The 17,424-nt window shown below is 44.0% G+C and overlaps 1 protein-coding gene and 1 long non-coding RNA gene across 2 annotated transcripts in view; one reads left to right on the top strand and one right to left on the bottom strand.

Moving 5' to 3' along the window:
• LOC125355119 (cytochrome P450 4X1) overlaps positions 1-6,868 on the bottom strand; it is a 23,720-nt gene extending 16,852 nt beyond the window's left edge. The window contains exons 1-4 of the mRNA XM_048351250.1: positions 6,683-6,868; positions 5,305-5,446; positions 4,112-4,153; positions 2,035-2,162 (exon numbers count right to left, since the gene is read on the bottom strand). Coding sequence (XP_048207207.1) covers positions 2,035-2,162; positions 4,112-4,153; positions 5,305-5,446; positions 6,683-6,859 — 489 coding nt within the window. The 5' untranslated portion in view covers positions 6,860-6,868. The remainder of the gene's footprint in view (positions 1-2,034; positions 2,163-4,111; positions 4,154-5,304; positions 5,447-6,682) is intronic.
• LOC125355121 overlaps positions 1-17,424 on the top strand; it is a 22,555-nt gene extending 5,131 nt beyond the window's left edge. Inside the window, exons 2-3 of the long non-coding RNA XR_007211594.1 lie at positions 6,810-6,814; positions 17,414-17,424. This is a non-coding gene — a long non-coding RNA (uncharacterized LOC125355121). The remainder of the gene's footprint in view (positions 1-6,809; positions 6,815-17,413) is intronic.

Here is a 17,424-nt window from a genome sequence, read left to right as displayed (position 1 = left end):
CTATGCTCTGATGGGTACAAGTAGTGAGTTTGGAAAAAAGTAGAGGAGGAACTTTCATTTTTGAGGAACTCAGGGAACTATGAGATGAGGAGGGCAGAAATGGCTCCTAGAAATTAGAGGTAAAACCCAAATATAGCCACTGGCAAATACAAAATTGTACCAAACACTTAGCAATACCAGAACCAGAAGAGGATACAGATATACTCCTTTCCTTCTGGACTGTACCTGGTGCTTTCTGGTTTTTTCTGCCTTGAGAACTTACATGCATGTTTTCACCATAAAACAAAAAGGGGTTAGACCTGCTTCCATGAACTTGGCTTTAGGACCTAGCTGATGAACTGTAACAGTTGTGCCTTGGGGAACAAAGATGGGTTTGCTGATAAGAGGAGAAGGAAGTGTAACTTTGTGGAATTTGAAGCTTATAAAGAAACTGTATTAATTAATTGTCTGGTATTATTATTGTTGGTGTTGTTATTGTCAGTTGAGGGGTTTGAACTCAGGGCCTGAGTTCTTTACCTGAGCTCTTTTTGCTCTAGGATAGTGCTTTACCACTTTGATGAGCCACAACTCAGTTTTTGTGATTAATTTGGAGATAATAAGAGTCTCAAGAAGACTTTTCTGTCTGGGCTGGCTTCTAACTGAGATCCTCAGATCTCAGTGTCCTGAGTAGGTAGGATTACACCGATGCGTGGCAACTGTCTGTTTTTTTTTTTTTTTTTTTGTCCAGTCCTGGGGCTTGGACTCAGGGCCTGAGCACTGTCCCTGGCTTCTTTTTTCTCAAGGCTAGCACTCTGCCACTTGAGCCACAGCGCCACTTCTGGCCATTTTCTGTATATGTGGTGCTGGGGAATCGAACCCAGGGCCTCATGTATATGAGGCAGGCACTCTTGCCACTAGGCCATATCCCCAGCCCCAACTGTCTGGTTTTAAATGAAATGCGATTTACAGATTAAAAAGCAAAGCAAAATAAAGCTTTGGAATAAAACTCATTTCTAAATCAGAAGCCATCCACAAAAAATGGTCCTATGCATTGTCCTCTTGATTCTTTTGGAAGGTATAGGTCACCACTTCATGATCCTGCAACTACTATAAGAAGAAATTCAAATCTGTGACTCTAACAGAGACACTTATCCTTTGCTCAGTCTTTCATGGCCAGCAGGAAAGGTCATTCACTCTGCTTAGAATTCTCTCATCTATATTAGCTATGTAGGGAATTCCAGCTTAGCCAGGTTCCTGTGGCTCATGCTTATAATCTTAGCTACTCAGGAGGCTGAGATATGAAAATCACAGTTCAAAGCCAGCCCAGGCTGAAAAGTCCACATGAAACTCTTATCTCCAATTAGCCACCAGAAAACCAGAAGTGGAGCTGTAGCTCAAAGTAGTAGAGCACTAGTCTTGAGAAGAAGAGCTCAGAGATGGCACCACATGACCAACAACAATGAAAATATTGTCTTTCCTGAAGACTAAGGTTCCAATAGATGCTTCTGGATTTTTAATCTGTAAAATCATTTACTCTGATTGTACTTGGCTTACTGCCAGAGAATCTCAGAGATATCTTAGACATAGGGTCAGATTTACTTTCCCTCCCTCCCTCCCTCCCTCCCTCCCTCCCTCCCTCCTTTCCTTCCTTGCTTCTGGCCTAGATGCTCTACCTAGGTTTTCTTTTGCTGTAGGCTAGCACTGTACCATTTGAGTCACAGCTCCACTTCTTGCTTTTTGGTGGTTAGCTTCAGATAAGAGTCTCACGGACTTTCTTTCCAGGGATGGCTTCAAACTGAAATCCTCAGATCACAGTCTCCTGAATAGCAAGGATTAGTGGTATGAGCCATTGGCTCTTAGCCTTCTGTTTTTTCCTTTTTCGAAAAAAAATCACCCAAAGAACACAGCAAGTGCTTACAGAGACACTTAATGAATATTTGTACATGATTCGTTTCTAGAAAGTTTGATTTTCACTATTCATGCAAGTACGCCTACTGCAGTCCTGGTTGGAAGCACGTGCAGTGGCCCAGCGCTCCAAGTGCTCACTTCACTTACCAGCATCGTGTTCACAGAATGGGCCATTACATCCACGTATGTTTTCAGGGCATCACAATGGAATCCAGGAGTCAGTAAGCGACGGTGCTGGAACCACGTGGGCCCATCGAGATTCAGGAGCCCCTTTCCTTGAGGAAAAAAAAAAGGCACAAAATCTCATGGCATTTGATTATGCGAGAAGGAGTGTTGGGGATTCAGATTGGCATTGAGGGGAAGAGGCGGTCCTGAGGGCCGTGATGTAGATGTAGGCCGCCCCTTAGGAGCTCCACCCTGATGGACAGCTCAGGCATCAAATCACAGCCTACTTAGGTGCACGTATCCCTCCCCTTCCGCCGCCCCCAAACCTGTGTAAAAGAAGAGATCTTTTCCTGATTAAACGAGTTTGGCTCCGCCAACGGGCTTCCAGGCTGCCTGATTGTCCCCTGTGGAGAAGGGGGCTGGGTGGTGGCCTACCAGCCCCCGCACCCTCTTTCTGACCCGCCCGCGTGGGGTACGCTTTCCCGTCTCCCCCGCAGGACAGGGGAGCGCGGGTGTGTGTGTGTGTGTGTGTGTGTGGAAAAACCCCCGACAAAGGAGAGGTTGAGAGGAGGCACACAGACAGCACGGAGTGACTGTAACCTACAGTCGTCTTGCAGATTAAGATGGTGAGAGCCTTGACTACTGCCTGCATCTGGATGGATATACTTAACACTGTGAGAAAGTTTCAAAGTCTGATGCATTGATTAGCCTGATGAGATGAGAATGCTAACCCTAAAATCATGAACTACAACCATGTAGGCATTGAGGAAGTTACTTAAACTTCCGGAGGCTGTTTTCTCTGCAATCAGGTGTGACAATAAATACCATGTTATGAAGATAAATGAAAGTGTATATATAAGATATTTTACCTAGTCCCTCCCTAGTTCATGGGACAAACACATAAGCATTCATTTCTTGTTCACTGAAAACCAATTCATAAGCCAAACTGTGAAAATAAATTTATCAAGAACCAGACAAAGATGTCCATTTGGTTTCCAGATCTCTCTTTCTAGAGCTCTGGTTTGTTAATGGCACAGTTTGGAAATATCTCAATCGTCAATCACTAGAATGGTTATTAAGAATTTGGCTTTGAAGTAACTTTAACATTTGATTGACACATTCACTGAGAGCTTACAATATACCAGGCTCATGATGTATGGCTTAGTGCCCTTCCAATGCCAGCCATAACAGCATGTGCTAGAAATATGTGTTTCACTTATCTCAAGCTGCCAAAACAGTGACACTTATCCCCATTTTCAAAGCTAAGGAAACTGAGGCATGAAGAGGTTAAATTGCTTCCCTTAAAATCAGGGGCTGGGAATGTGGCTTAGTGGTAGAGTGCTTGCCTAGCATGCACAAAGCCCTGGGTTCAATTCCTCAGCACCACATAAAACAGAAAAAGCTGGAAGTAGTGCTGTGGCTCAGGAGGTAGAGTGCTAGCCTTGAGCAAAAAGAAGCCAGGGACAGTGCTCAGGCCCTGAGTCCAAGGCCCAGGACTGGCAAAAAAAAATTTAAATTAAAAAATTACATTTGATTAGTTTATTGGGATAAGGGCTGGATTCGAATCTGTTGCAGAGACAGAAACTTATATTCTTTCATTTAATTCTGTCCTCGTCAGACATAAATACCAATTACTTGACAAAATCCTTACTTTATCTACTCACAAAATGTATTTTAGAGAAAGTTTCACTGATTGACATACAGAAATAGGAAGACTCCAAAAAGAAAGGACAAGGAAAAAAAAAACCCTTCAGGAAACAAGAGAGACAAAAGAATAAAAACAGAATAGAATAACCACGCTACAATTTTAAAGAAAGAGGGGAGGACCTCACATGTGCTGCCTTGAAAACGGGACTAGGAAGAGATCACTAGATCAGGAGTCTTTTGAGGATGCTTTGCTATTTTGACCTTTGAGCTCTCTTTGACCTTCCTCTAGATGTTCATTATAGATCTACCTTACTCTTGATGCTTTTGAGCTCAGATCTGAGTCTCTTCTGATTCTTTTCAACAGAAAGAGGACTTGGGACAAGAGTGGATTACCTGTTTCATTGGCACATACCAAGACATGGTGTCATGAACTTGTGCAGGTCAGATTTAGGGTCTGCAGAGTCAAACAGAGGAAACAAAAGGCAGTATTAGAAGGAAAATTCTTTACCAGTTCAAGACAGGGAAGGTTTTCTTCATTTTCTTGCATTTAGCATGAACAGTAAGCAAAAGGGAGCCAACACTTAGAAGCAGGGGGAAAACATAAGTCTTGGTTCAATTCCAGAGAATAGCAAGTCCCAGGAGGCAGAGAGGACCATAGGTAGATTCTCCTCTGTTTGTTCTTTCTACCAAGAGAATCAGATTGCTGGAAGACTACCAAGTTTCCAGAGGAGGGTTGCTTTGTAATGTTCTTGTGACCCTAATGTGCAAGTGTCTGACAATTTTTATGAGGGTGAACTTGAGACAGGTCAGGAGGACTGTGAAACATGGAGACATTCAAGGAAAAGCTGTTTCCTCTTACCAGGGTTTGTTTGTTTTTATGCTAGTCCTGGGGCTTGAACTCAGGGCCTGGGTGCTATCCCTGAGCTTCTTTTGATCAAAGCTAACACTCTACCATTTGAGCTCCATGGCTGGCTTTTTTTGGAAGTTTATTGGCGATAAGAGTTTCACACACTTTCCTTTCTGGGCTGGCTTTGAATCTCTGTCCTCAGCTATTAGCCTCCTTAGTAGCTAAGATTACAGGCATGAGGCACTGGTGCCTAGCTCTTACTAGGGTTTATTAAGGATATGCACAGAAAGGAAGATTAGAATATGAGGCTTTTATGAACAAAAGCTGGCCATTTTAGCTTTGTGCTATAAACTAGGCCATGATAGGTGCTCTGAAATTGGGTTGGATGATTCATGCCTTTCAAAAGAACAGGGTGAGAACCACACAGAAAGGGAAACCAGTGTGTCTGGAGTGGTAAATGAACACCCTGGCAGCCAATGTGACGTACTGAGCCAGTAGAGGCAGAGTCTTCTGATTTCCTTTGAACACAGAGTGAGGCTGGAAAATTCCTGGCCAGGCTGGGCTATAATGAGCCCTAGGGTCAGGAAGAGACAAGGGACTAGAGAACATATGAAAATCTCCTCCACTGGGCCCATCTATGCACTTATTCTAGGGTCTCTTAAAGACATAATACTAATTTTTGCTTCAGATTCTGCCTGTGGGTCATGTCATCTCACTCCTCAAAGGATTAGGTTCCTGAGATTTGCTCCTTTCCTTACCTGTTCTGTTCAGAAGTGTCTTTGCATAGTCTGGGTCATAGATAAAGAAAAATGCCTGGAAGGGCCCAATCCAGCAAGGGAAAGCACAAGGGTATTTTTCGACAATCTCATCAAGTTTCTCCATTGTATCTTCCTGAAGAAGCTGCAATGTCAAAAAAGTAAGAGGAATTAGAAAACTAGTGACACCATTCTTGGGTATCTATCTGAAGGAAAGTAAGTCAGGAAACAATAGAGACATTGCACTCCCACATATACTGAAGTGGTACCTGTAATGTTGCTATAGGAGGGTAGGTACTTTCCTTATTTGTACACTCTGCATACATTCATAGTGCTGGGGATTTAACACCACTGACAGTGGTGAATGACTGACAGTAGTTGGTATAAAGTGACTCCAGTTCCCTTTCTTTTTTGGCAGGATAACTCTGAAGTACACAGAGTTTTCCAGTAAGAATAAGCTCCAGTTACCTACAGCAGTAACCTTCTGGACAATGACTGGAGGATGTGACAGCCTTCACATCCTCGTACCTGCCAAACTGCTAAAGTTCCTCTTGCAAAAACAATTTGCTAATGTATCCAATGCCTAACGTATGAAACTGTAACCTCTCTGTACATCAGTTTGATAATAAAAATTAAAAAAACACACAATTTGCTTGCTTTCAATCATGGTCTTATACCTAGTTCTGAAGAACTAAAACAAAAGTTAAATACAACATTCTACCAGAACTATCAGGTGCTTGCTGGTGGCTCACTCCTGTAATCCTAGCTACTCAGGAAGCTGAGATCTGGAGTCACAGTTCAAAGCCAGCCCCTGCAGACAAATGGGAGAAAAGTTTATCTCCAAATAACCAGGGCAAAGGTGGAAGTGGAGGTGTGGCTCAACTGACTGACTGCCAGTCTTGAGCAAGAAGGCTAAGCAAGATGGTAAGACTGAGTTCAAGCTTGGGTACAGGCACACAGGAGCTCTCTCTCTCTCTCTCTCTCTCTCTCTCTCTCTCTCTCTCTCTCTCTCTCCCCGCTCATGTACACACACAGACACAAGCACCCACACAGACACCCACACAAACACATACAGACACACACAGAAAACAAAAATTAAACAACGTATGTAGAAGGCATGTTGCAATGTGGCACATGCAGAACTATGGGTGAGACAACCGGAGATAGTCTGTCTCCTCCGGTTAGAATGATACACCTGGCTTTCTTTTTCAAGGTCCAGGCCCTCTAGATCCATCCCTGCAGCGCACTGCTTCCTCCCCGTGCCCTTTTCCTGCAGGGATGCAGAGAATCTCTAGAGAAAGAAGAGGCTGAGCTGTGGGTGCAGGACCCGGTCCCCAGGAAGGGAAGGGAGCAGCCGCCTCGGCCCCTCCTTTCCATCTACCTTCTGGTGGCCGTGGAACCAGTGGGTGGGCGGCATGGGGAAGGGGCGCAGGTCCCAGAGCAGCCGCTGTCTCCGCAGGTAGAGCTTGATGGCCTGCAGCAGCGCCAGAGCCAGGCAGAACACGAAGGCCAGGTGCAAGGGCCGCGCCCAGCGCGTCTCCAGCCAGGAGGCCTCCATCGCTCTGCGCCTCGCGAACGCGCGCCAGGAATCGGATGTTGGGGAGTGGGTGGGGGTGGGGGGGTGTCTACAGGGCGCGTGCGCGTTCTCCAGACCCTGGGTGGAGAGGAGAGGAGAGGGGAGAGGTTCCTACAGGGCCCTCTGGTCTCTAAGCCCCAGGAATCCCGGGAAGGAGGAAGAGCGATGGGAGGGGCAGCTGAAGCCAGGGTTGGAGGAGCAGGCGTGCCTCCTGCTCCTGGATCTCCAATCCTATATTGGAGGACTAATTGATTCTTGCTTCAGGCAGATTTCTTAGACCTGCTGGGTGTCATATTCTAAGTCATACCTCTCTCAATCGCAGATTTGAATTTAGATTTTGAAATAACGTTCAGACTGAGATTTTTTTTTTTTTTGTCTTCTTTGTCACAAAAGCTACTTTTACCTACATCCCCTCCCTGGGTTATTTCAAGCTCTCTGTATGAAGACAATGAACCCTGACTTGGGAAGAGATGCACAACATCACACCAGATGCAGTTATTACCCCATTCAGGTACAATGACAGCCCACTACGTGATTTACAGATCACTGTGCAAAATGAAAATGTGGGATCAAAAGAATTATTAATTTGAAGATGATAACAGCAGAGAATGATACCAACCATATGCCCTTCCAAGTTAGGCTCTACCCCACAAGTCTCAGTCCTGGGCCTGGAGAAATCTTGTACTGAAGAGGTACAGACTTTTTTTTCTTGTCATTAGTCTCTAAATAATAATGATATGCCTTATGCTGGTGGCTCATGTCTGTAATTCTACCTATTCAGGAGGCTGCGATCTGAGACTGAAAGGTTGAAGCCAGTTTGGGCAGACAAATCTGTGAGGCTCTTATCTTCAATTAATCAGCACTAAGCTGGAAGTGGAGGTATGGCTCAAGTGGTACAGCACCATCCTTGAGTGAAAAAGTCAGGCAAGAGTGCAAGGCCCTGAGTTCAAGCCACAGTACCAACACACACATACACACACACACACACACACACAATGCAACTTATCATTTATGTTGTGTTAGATAGTATGTCATCTTGAGAGGATTTAAAATAGAGGTTTGGTGTGGTAGCACATGCCTATATATGTAAGGCAGAAATTGTAGGATCGAAACTGAGGCTGGCCTAGGCAACACAAAGATACTTGAAAAAATAAACCAAAGATAAAGGGGGTTGGAGGCAAACTCAAGCAGGAAAGGCTTGTTTGATTCATGCTATCTAGCCTGGTCCGGTTCCTGGGTCCTTTGTGACCCGAGTGACAGTAACAAGGTGTGGTGAGTGAATTCCGAGGTAGTTCTAGTGTCAAAGCCTAGAGATACACAACTGTTCAGCACCACCTAGGTTTGTGCTGATGGTGTGAATCTCTCTGGGGCCTGAGCAATCTATATTGGGGCCTGTTTGCCTCAATCCCACCCCACCCCATGTCCTTTTGTGGGAAACATTTTGACTCTACTTAGGAGCCTAAGGAAGGCTCAAAGGTAGCATATACTCTCTCTGTTTCACTGACCTTTCCTCTATAATTTCTCCCCGAGTGAAGCCAACTCCAAATCTCCTGTGCTCTCAACTTTTCCTTCAATCTATGTGTAACTAGGATTACAGATGTGAGCCAGAGGTACCTGGAAAAGCTGACCCCCCCCCACCAAAAAAGGATTTTTTATTAGCTTATATTAGTTGTACAAAGCGGAGTTTCCATTGTGATAACTCTATATGTGCATATAATATATTCTGATCATACCTTTCTACCAATCTCCCTTACTCGTCATCCCTTCTAAAACAATGTTGACAGGTTTTATTGTTCTATTTTTATATATACAAATAAAGTACTTCAACCATATTCATTCTAATTTACCTTCTCTGTTCACCTTTTATTCTCTCACTGATACCTGCCCTCAGTAGGAACTGCTTTGCTTTCTTGTCATTCAATTTTTTTTAGAGTGTATTAATTATACCAAGCAGTTTCACCATAGTATTTCAGATGTGCATATATTATACTTTAATCAGAGCAGTCCTGATTGCAGATAGAGGGAAAACATACATCAGGAAGAGGAATAGGAGAGAGAAAAAATAAAATTTAAAATTCATTATTAAAAGATAGGTGTTATGGTTTACACATGGTGATTACAGAGAGAAAAAAGTGAGGGGAAAGCAGAACTATGAAAGAAAATGAGAGAGAGAGAGAGAGAGAGAGAGAGAGAGAGAGAGAGCGCTCACATTTACCTAAATCAGATATACACAGAAATCAATAAGGACCAATATAATATCAAAACAACCACAGCAAAACATCATAAAAAAGCGAGTTCAAAGCACCAAGTAGGAATTTTAAATTATTCCATTGTGTCTCTCTCTCTATATATGAATGAATACATGCATATATCTATTTAATTTAAATTCTTTCCCTCCCTTATGTATCAGAATTCTTCTAGATGATAGTCTTGGGGTTTTGGATCCTTTTCCAGCACTTCATCCAAATACCTAGCATCTTCCACCTAGTACACTCCAGCACTTCCCACCTAACATGGGAAGGCACTGAGGCTCAGGGAAGTTCACTTGCTGCCTACAAGGTAGCAAGGCTCATGGGGGCCTTGAACCTCCTTAGTCCAAGTACAGTGCTCCACCCATGACAGCTGCTAGATTGTAGATGTGACAGACCTCAAGGAACATTTCAGCAGCAATTGAGGCAGGCAGCATTGGAATACAAAACATGGGTTTCCAATGTCACATTGGACTCTCAATGGTTCTTTCCCATTGACATCATTTACCTCTCTGGAATTGGTTTCTCATCAGTATGATCATGGTAATAGGGTAAATAGCACACTTATTGAATATTTAGCAAGCTAGACTGCTACTCCTATAAAGTTGGTCTTAGTTCTGTTTCTCTGCCCTACCACTTAACATTCTTCTTGGTACCATGTAGGTACACATTAAGCATCTCTGAATAATGTGAAAAGAGGACAGATCATATGGGCCATTACCACTGTCAATCATTAACACTTTTTCTGTCACTGTTTCCTAAGGTGGCTCATTCAAGTTAATCAATTCTAGGCTGTGACATCAAACTCTGCCCTTACCCTTCTCTCTCCTGCTGGTGCACAGGGCTGTCAAGCAGGGTTTAGGCAGGAGATATAGGAGAGGGTAAGTGACTGCAATGGACAGTCAATGGTACAGAAGCCATTGTACTATGAGTGCCTTTTCACTGAGCCCCACCAGTTTCATGATCATAAATGAATTCCTCCAAGTGGTCTCTCTGCTCTGCCTGATTCTGCTGCTGTTCAAGACAGCCCAGCACCATCTTTGCAGACAGTGGCTTGGCCACTTTTTGGAGGTAGGAAAGTCTGAGAATGGGAAACAGGCAGCCCTACATCGAGAGGACAGTGACTAATGCTTCCTGAATCCCTTCCTCTCTAGTTTTGTGTAGTCCTAGTTCCTCCATCTATTCTTAAAACAATCAGGCTTCTACATGATTCCCTGCCCCAATTCCTCAATGCCACTGTTTCTGCCTGGCCTTGAGCCTGCTTGGGAACATAGAATACCTGCCCTGTGGAGCGCTAGATGTATATTAACAGTTATTATAAATTTGAGAAGACAGGCAACAGGAAAAGAGTTCACCTTGCTGGAGGTAGGTTTGCCCAAGACAGTGACAATTTCCAGAATAGATGACTTATAGGTTAACATCTTAAAGACCACAGGCTCACATGAGAGGGATAGCTGCACGGTGATCAGCAGGCACGGGAGACTGAGGTTGGGTTGGTCTGTTGAGTAGGGGGGTCTGCTTCTCTTTCAGCAGTCTTCCCACACCTTCCCTTGTGAGCTCCTGGGAGCTGGACACACTATCTCCTCCAGTCCTCAACATTATGCCTGGCACAGGAGTGTTGAGTGACAGTCGGAAGAGTAAAAGCCTGAGGGCTGAGAAACAGTAGCTTCAATTCTTCTCTGCATGGTCACAATTAGGAGGAAATGGGGTAGGGGTTGTGGGACTTGCTGAGCCTCTAACATCCACAGCTCTTCAGAGGCACCATTTGACAAGTCCACAGACCTGGGTCAGGGCTATTCTTAGAGACAGCCAATGTCTGGATGGTAGCATATGCTGAACGAACATAAGAAGCAGTGCCAAGTTCCTGACTTCTGCAGAATGTTCAAGAACTGTGTCCCATGGTTGTCTTGCCTTCACTGCAGTCTGAAAGCTAGGAATAAAAAATGATATAAGTTTTAAGGATTTATCTTTTCTCTTAAGTGAAAAAGGACCAGGAACTACAGCAGATTCTTTCCTGAGTAGAGAAATTCCCAAGTGATTTGTGGTTCTGGGGTAGCAAAGTATGTGTTCTGGTCTATGATCCTGATTGCATGAGGTTGGCCCTAGGACAATCTGGTAAGAATGAACCCCATCCCACCTAAAGCCGATCTTCCCTCTTGGGTTCGGGCCCTGGGTCTGTGACATTTCAAAAGACAACACATACATGTCTAAGTATATACTCTGAGCATAGTCCATCAATTGACCAACCATATTTCAGACTACTGGGTGCAGCTAAATTTTTCTCTTTCTCTCTATCTCAAGCTAAACCAAAATAATATGTCACATATATATTGCCTCATATCTGAAACCCAAACTTCATACCCACACGGACTTGTCAAAATCTCTGGTTTCCTCTCTCCTCAGTAAAGGGGTGATTAGGCCACTGCCCAATGTAGTAACCCACAAGGCTAGGTTGTATTCTTGGCCTATGGCCTTTGGGTGCCAGAAAATCGTTATTCCACTTCCAGGAATGTGGAGCTGCTGGTAAATAGAGCCTGTCTTTCGAAGCTCAATTGTCAGAAAAGAGATAGATGGCTTGAGAAGTAGTAGGAGGCAACATGAGACAAACTGCCAATTATGAGTCATCAAGAACTCATGGCAGCCCAAGGCTTCAACCATAGCTGTCTCAGAACTAACTGATTTATTGGGTTATTACCAGGTTCCTATTAATTTCTTACTTTTCTTTCAGACCCAAAGTCTCCTGATATGTACAAATGTATGGTTCTCTGGATTGGTAAGTATGATTAAACAAGAACTGGGGTCACTATGCTCAAAATTTGTATTTCTAAAAACAAGCATATTTTTACTTAATGGAGTTTACTCTAGCATGAAGCACTTCCTCAAAGTCAATAGCTACCATCAGATGCTATTACCATTGGAAGACAAGAGAGTATTGGGTAGTTCAATTACTGGCTTGAAATATTTACCTGTGGGAGAATTAATTTCTCTTGACCAAGTGGAAGACTTAGCCTCGGCACAGTCACTTCGATGCTGCGTTAGCATACTGACAGGCCCCTGGGAACATATTCCCAGTTAGGAGTTTCTTTGTGTCTGCGGGCCAAAGGATGCCACCTTTTGTCAGGAGAATCTCCCCTTTCCCCATACAAAGTCTCCCTGAGTAGACTGGTTTGCACAGTTGCCTTTAGTGGTAGTTACTCATTATAGATAGGATAGCTTCTTTTTAGCAAATAACAAACTCCCTTCTCAGTAATCAGGATAGTTTCTTCCCATAATAAACAGAGAAATCTCCTCTAGGTTAATAGAGCCCTGGTCAAGGTCCTGAGCAAATAGTAGCTAGGTAGTAAATAGTTTAGCCCTAAATAAGTAAACTCTCTTTGAAGCAATAAACTTTTGTAGTAGATAAACTTCTGTGTTAGTTTCCTTCTTCCCAGAAATAGTGTTCCTCAAATTCTTGTAATTATGTAATGGATAACATGCTGTGTTAACCTTTACCCTGAAAATTGTAAGTTGATTTCTAATGATATATAAACCCCTGGCCCTCTTGAAATAAAGTATGCATTGGTTCACTCACCTTGCATCCCCCGTGTCCTGACGACGATTGTAGTCACCCGGGTCCAACATTTACCATCTATTTTTTCTATTGCATTTTACTTTATTAAGTTTCAGATACAAATGCATTTTTAGAAATCATATTTCTCTGTGTCAAGAACTAGGCTGAAACTAGAACACAAAGATGTAGGCTTCTGACACAGTGACAGGGTCAGAAAGGTTGTAGACTAAATCAGACACCTGTATGTAAGACACACATCACCCCTTCTTTATTTCCTTTACTTCCTCATTCACTCATTGAGTAGTTTAAGGAATGTTCTATGTTTCTGACACTGCCCCAGGTCCTGACTGTGGAAGTTCTTTGCATAAATCATTGATGATCAGTTGATCATTGACCTGAACCTTTGGGGTGTGCAGGTAGACTCTAGGGGAGGACACTCTAAGTGACCTGAACAGCATGAGCTGGGGTCAGCTGCTCAGAGTCCCTACTATGTCCCTTATACACCTGGGCTTTCCCTGACCTCAGGTTTCATGGAATGTCCCTGTATCCTCAGCCTTCTTACATTCTTTTTACTTTCCCTTGCATTATCCCAGGATGATATCTATTCCTTGTTTTAAAAAAAGATTTTTAATTGAACTATCACCCATTCATACTCCTATAAGAACTCATGGATTCTTTTCCTGCACTTTCATTTCTTTGTAAAAATGACATGAGCCATAATGTAGGCTAGAAGCCAAGAACAAAATGTTAAAGGCTAAATTTACCAACACACAGGTAAGGATTAGAACAAAAAGATGAAATACGATAATAGCAACTATGAGAGTTCAGGGAGAGTTGGGTTTAATGCAATTACATGGTTATATTACTTAACACAGCTTTCCTCATTCTTCAATAAAATAGATTAAATTCACAATCTTTGACCACAGCATCACCTGGAGAGTTGTGTAATTATACCAGTTTGATTGGGCTGCCATACAAAAATAACTTAGACTGAGTAGCTAAAATAACAGAAATGTATTGTCTCACAGTATGGAGAGCAAAAGGGCCTAGTATTTACTGTGTTGGTTCCTCCTGAAGATTCCAGAGGAGACTTGTCTCCTTGCTTTGTAAATGATCATCTTCTCCCTCTGTCCCTTCACATTTCTTTTCTCCGTGCATACCTTTGTGTCTAAAATTTCTCACTTCATAAAACATTATCATACTAATTAGAGTCCATCCTAATGACTTCATCTTATTTTGATTGCCTCTGTAAAGACCATCTGTCCCAAATAATGTCACATTTTAACATTATGGGTTACAGTTAGATTTTCTAAAAAAAAAATGAATGAATGAATAAAGTGTGAGCCCTTTAACATATGACTTTGGAAAACCACAATTAACCCATCACTGTAGTAAAAATCTGTTAAAAAAAAGTTTTGCACACCATGGAGTTCAGTGCTGGACTGTGATCAAGCCCTTGTTTGATCAGGGTTAAGACTGTGGAGAGTGTTTCTGAGCGAGGGCCCTAAAATGACCCAACGGAGGCAGAATCTACTTTAAGTCGAGAGTATTCCCCATAGCTGAGATCATCACCAACAGTCTGAGTCTCTGAACACTGTAGGTAGGTTAAGTACCACACCCCATGGCAGTCAATCATTCATCCTAGTTCAAGAATTGGACTTATAAAGGAAGGTATTATTTGTTTTTGTTTTTTTTTTCCTGAGGAGGATGGTTCTAAAGAAGGACCAAGAACTACAACAGCTGCTACAATGAGTAGAAAAATTCCTAAGTGTCCTCGCTTGCTATGGAGGAGTCATCTCTTTATCCTGGTCTGTGAACTGACTACATAAAAGTGATTCTGAACTCTTTCAACATGTGAACAACAGAACAGATAGATACGTACCTCAGTGTTGTCTGTCTGTGATGTAAGAAGAATCTATTCAGTCCACTCTCTGCGTAAGGTACGCAATCCTATCTGATGTTTTGCTTCAGTCTTTCTAGTCCTACATCTATGGGATCTGAAGGACATGAAGTTTTCTGTGTGAGACTGCCTTTCACCAAAATGACCCCATCTTCAGGCTGACCTCTGCTAGCCTCTGGGCCAATCATGCTTGATCGATTGTCCAGGAGTGAGACTTTAGAATGTTCTCATGAAAATTTAATATCAAGTGTTATGCTTTTCAGCTGCCAAAATTCTTCAATGGTACATACTTTTCTTTTTATACATTTTCAACCCAGCCCATCACCCTTTCTGGTTAAAAAAAGTCTATAGTCCCAGAACCACTGCAGCAAGTAGTTGGTTTGTCTGGGTTTGTTTTCTTGATGTCTAGCATATACCAACTGTTCAGTCAGATACATGAATGGCTATACTAGCCCTTTAAAAAGTTATATATATATATATATATATATATACACACACATATATACATATATATGGACTCGATGTTTACAGTCTCTCTTAACTCTGGTTTTTACTTTGCGTTAATGTTAATATCCCCCTTTCAACTTTCCCTTTGTCAAAACTTGATATAAGATGTAAGTGCTATATGCCTTGCTTAGAGAACCATGTAGTCCAGTTATAGAAGAAAAAATAAAAATGATCTAGAAATTGCAAGTATTAAAAAAACCCACTATTTTGATTTGCAACAAACCACTTGAACTGTTCCTGTTGTACAAAAGTACTCAATGAAACAACAGAAGATAAACTGCTACAAAAGGGGCTGCTGTGGTCTGTATTTCACAAAGGCTCAATTTAGAATAACAATGTCCATAAGCCCTGTAGTATTAGAAATAAGAAGGGTCATTAGGATTAGGATTATGCATATCTGTCAAATACCGAATCAACTTTCACAGGCTTTGAGCAAATTGCTCATCCATACACTGGTTCTCCAGTATGGATTACTCCAGGGCTGAGTACTTCTTCCCAGTAATTGGCTGAACATACTGTTCCCTCACGCTGTCTCAGTTTTCCCCTCCCATCCCTACCCACAAGTTCTATAGTTCATTTTCAGCATAGTGTCCATTGAATACTATTGCTGCATTTGATTGCCCTTTGTTCCTCCCCTTACTCTCCCAAATACATGCAAATACACAAACAAAACCACAACAACAACAAAAACCAAAAACAGTAAAAAAGGCTTTTTCAAATCTTCCAGCTGCTGCAGCCTTCCACTGAGATGTTCACATGAATTGGTCTCTATGATCAAGCCACCTCTGCAGCAAGAAAGTAGTTGGGGGAAAAGGGGACCCGGCGCCGGCAAACCAACAGTCAAAAAGTCACGCCAGGAGCGCAGAGTCCAGACAGCAGGAGCTCCACAGACCCCAGATGGAGTGCAGACCGCCCGAGACAGACGGCGGCGGTGAGGGACCGGAGCTGTGGGACTGAACGGCCGGGATCAGATGTAAGCAGTAGGGGAACCCGCAGGGCAGACGGGGAGAGCCAGGACCACCACCACCAAACGACCGATCACCACACCCCAGCACCACAGCCCCGAAAAGCCCACAGCAGCGCAGGACACACACACAACCAGGACCAGTAAGTTCCACATTACACTCCCCCCCCAAACGGGAGACCAGCTCTACCAGAGACCCAAAACCTACAAAGAAGCTAGAGCTCCCTCCCTCCCCCTCCCTACCCTGAGGGAATAAAGCAGCCCCATATCTGGTGGTGCTAAGACCTCTGAGAGGACACGGGAACTAACAGAGGCGGAGCAGCGCCAAAGCATCCCCCACAAAGCCCCAGCAGAGGAGCCGGAACCTGGCCGCACCAGCCCCGTCCCCTCCCCAGCAGGGGCCTGAGGACTGGTAGGCATTGGAAGCCCCACCTGAGGCACCTGGTCCTCATGGACTTTTTGAACAACAGTCACAGGCTTGCTGGTGTGCAACACCAGCACAGCAGGGACATCTGGGCCCGAACACACGCCCCCCCCTCTCACAGCGAAGGCACAGAGAGTCTGTGGGCACCAACCTGTGCCTGGACACTTGATCCTGCTGGGGCCCACGCATACCACCCCCACAGCAAACTCGCGAGAGGGCACAAGCACCCTCCAACAACTCGGGGCAGCAAGTCCCCAAAGGAAGCACTAGAGTGCACATGTGCGCGCCCCCAGGAGAGCCAGTGTGGGCCAGCGTGATAGCCCTCCAGCAGGAGGATCTCCTGTCCAACCCTCTGCAGGAGCGCACAAGCAAGCAAGCTGCAATACCCGCTCTGATAGGCACACCCTGCACAGGTGGGCAGCCCACCCCTCAACAGCAACACCTGCTTCGACAGGAGCAATCCACACAGGTGGGTGAGCTGCCTCTCAGCGGCAAATCTCAATCTGAGAGGTGAGCTCCTCTGACCAAGGTACCGAGTGGAAAAAAGAACCAAAGAAGAGAAAAGCCTCCATGCCACGCTGAATCAGCAACCCGCAAACCCCCACCAGGGGCATGCTAGGGTCAGCACAACACAGCGGCAGGACACTATCCCTCAGAGAAAGACACAGAACCTACCCACCCCCAAGTGCAGTGAGGGTGACCACCCCGGCAACAACCGAGACGGTCACGCTCACCCATTGGGCAGTAAGGTTCAACAGCCAAACTCAAACCCAGAGCCAGGACACAAACAAGTCTCCCACTGATGGACCAGCGGGAACCAGCACAAAGCCAACCCAAGGAAGCCACCTACAGATCTCCAGATGCGCAAATCACAAAGAAATATTACAAATTACATGAAAGGGAAAGCCAACTTGCCAGCTCCAAAAAGCAGTACGACTGAAGAGGAGATGGAG

Source organism: Perognathus longimembris, chromosome 7 (genome assembly GCF_023159225.1).
Source record: "Perognathus longimembris pacificus isolate PPM17 chromosome 7, ASM2315922v1, whole genome shotgun sequence".
NCBI classification, from domain to species: domain Eukaryota; kingdom Metazoa; phylum Chordata; class Mammalia; order Rodentia; family Heteromyidae; genus Perognathus; species Perognathus longimembris.
Note: the sequence above shows the minus strand (reverse complement) of the source record. Positions and strands in the feature narration are given on the sequence as shown.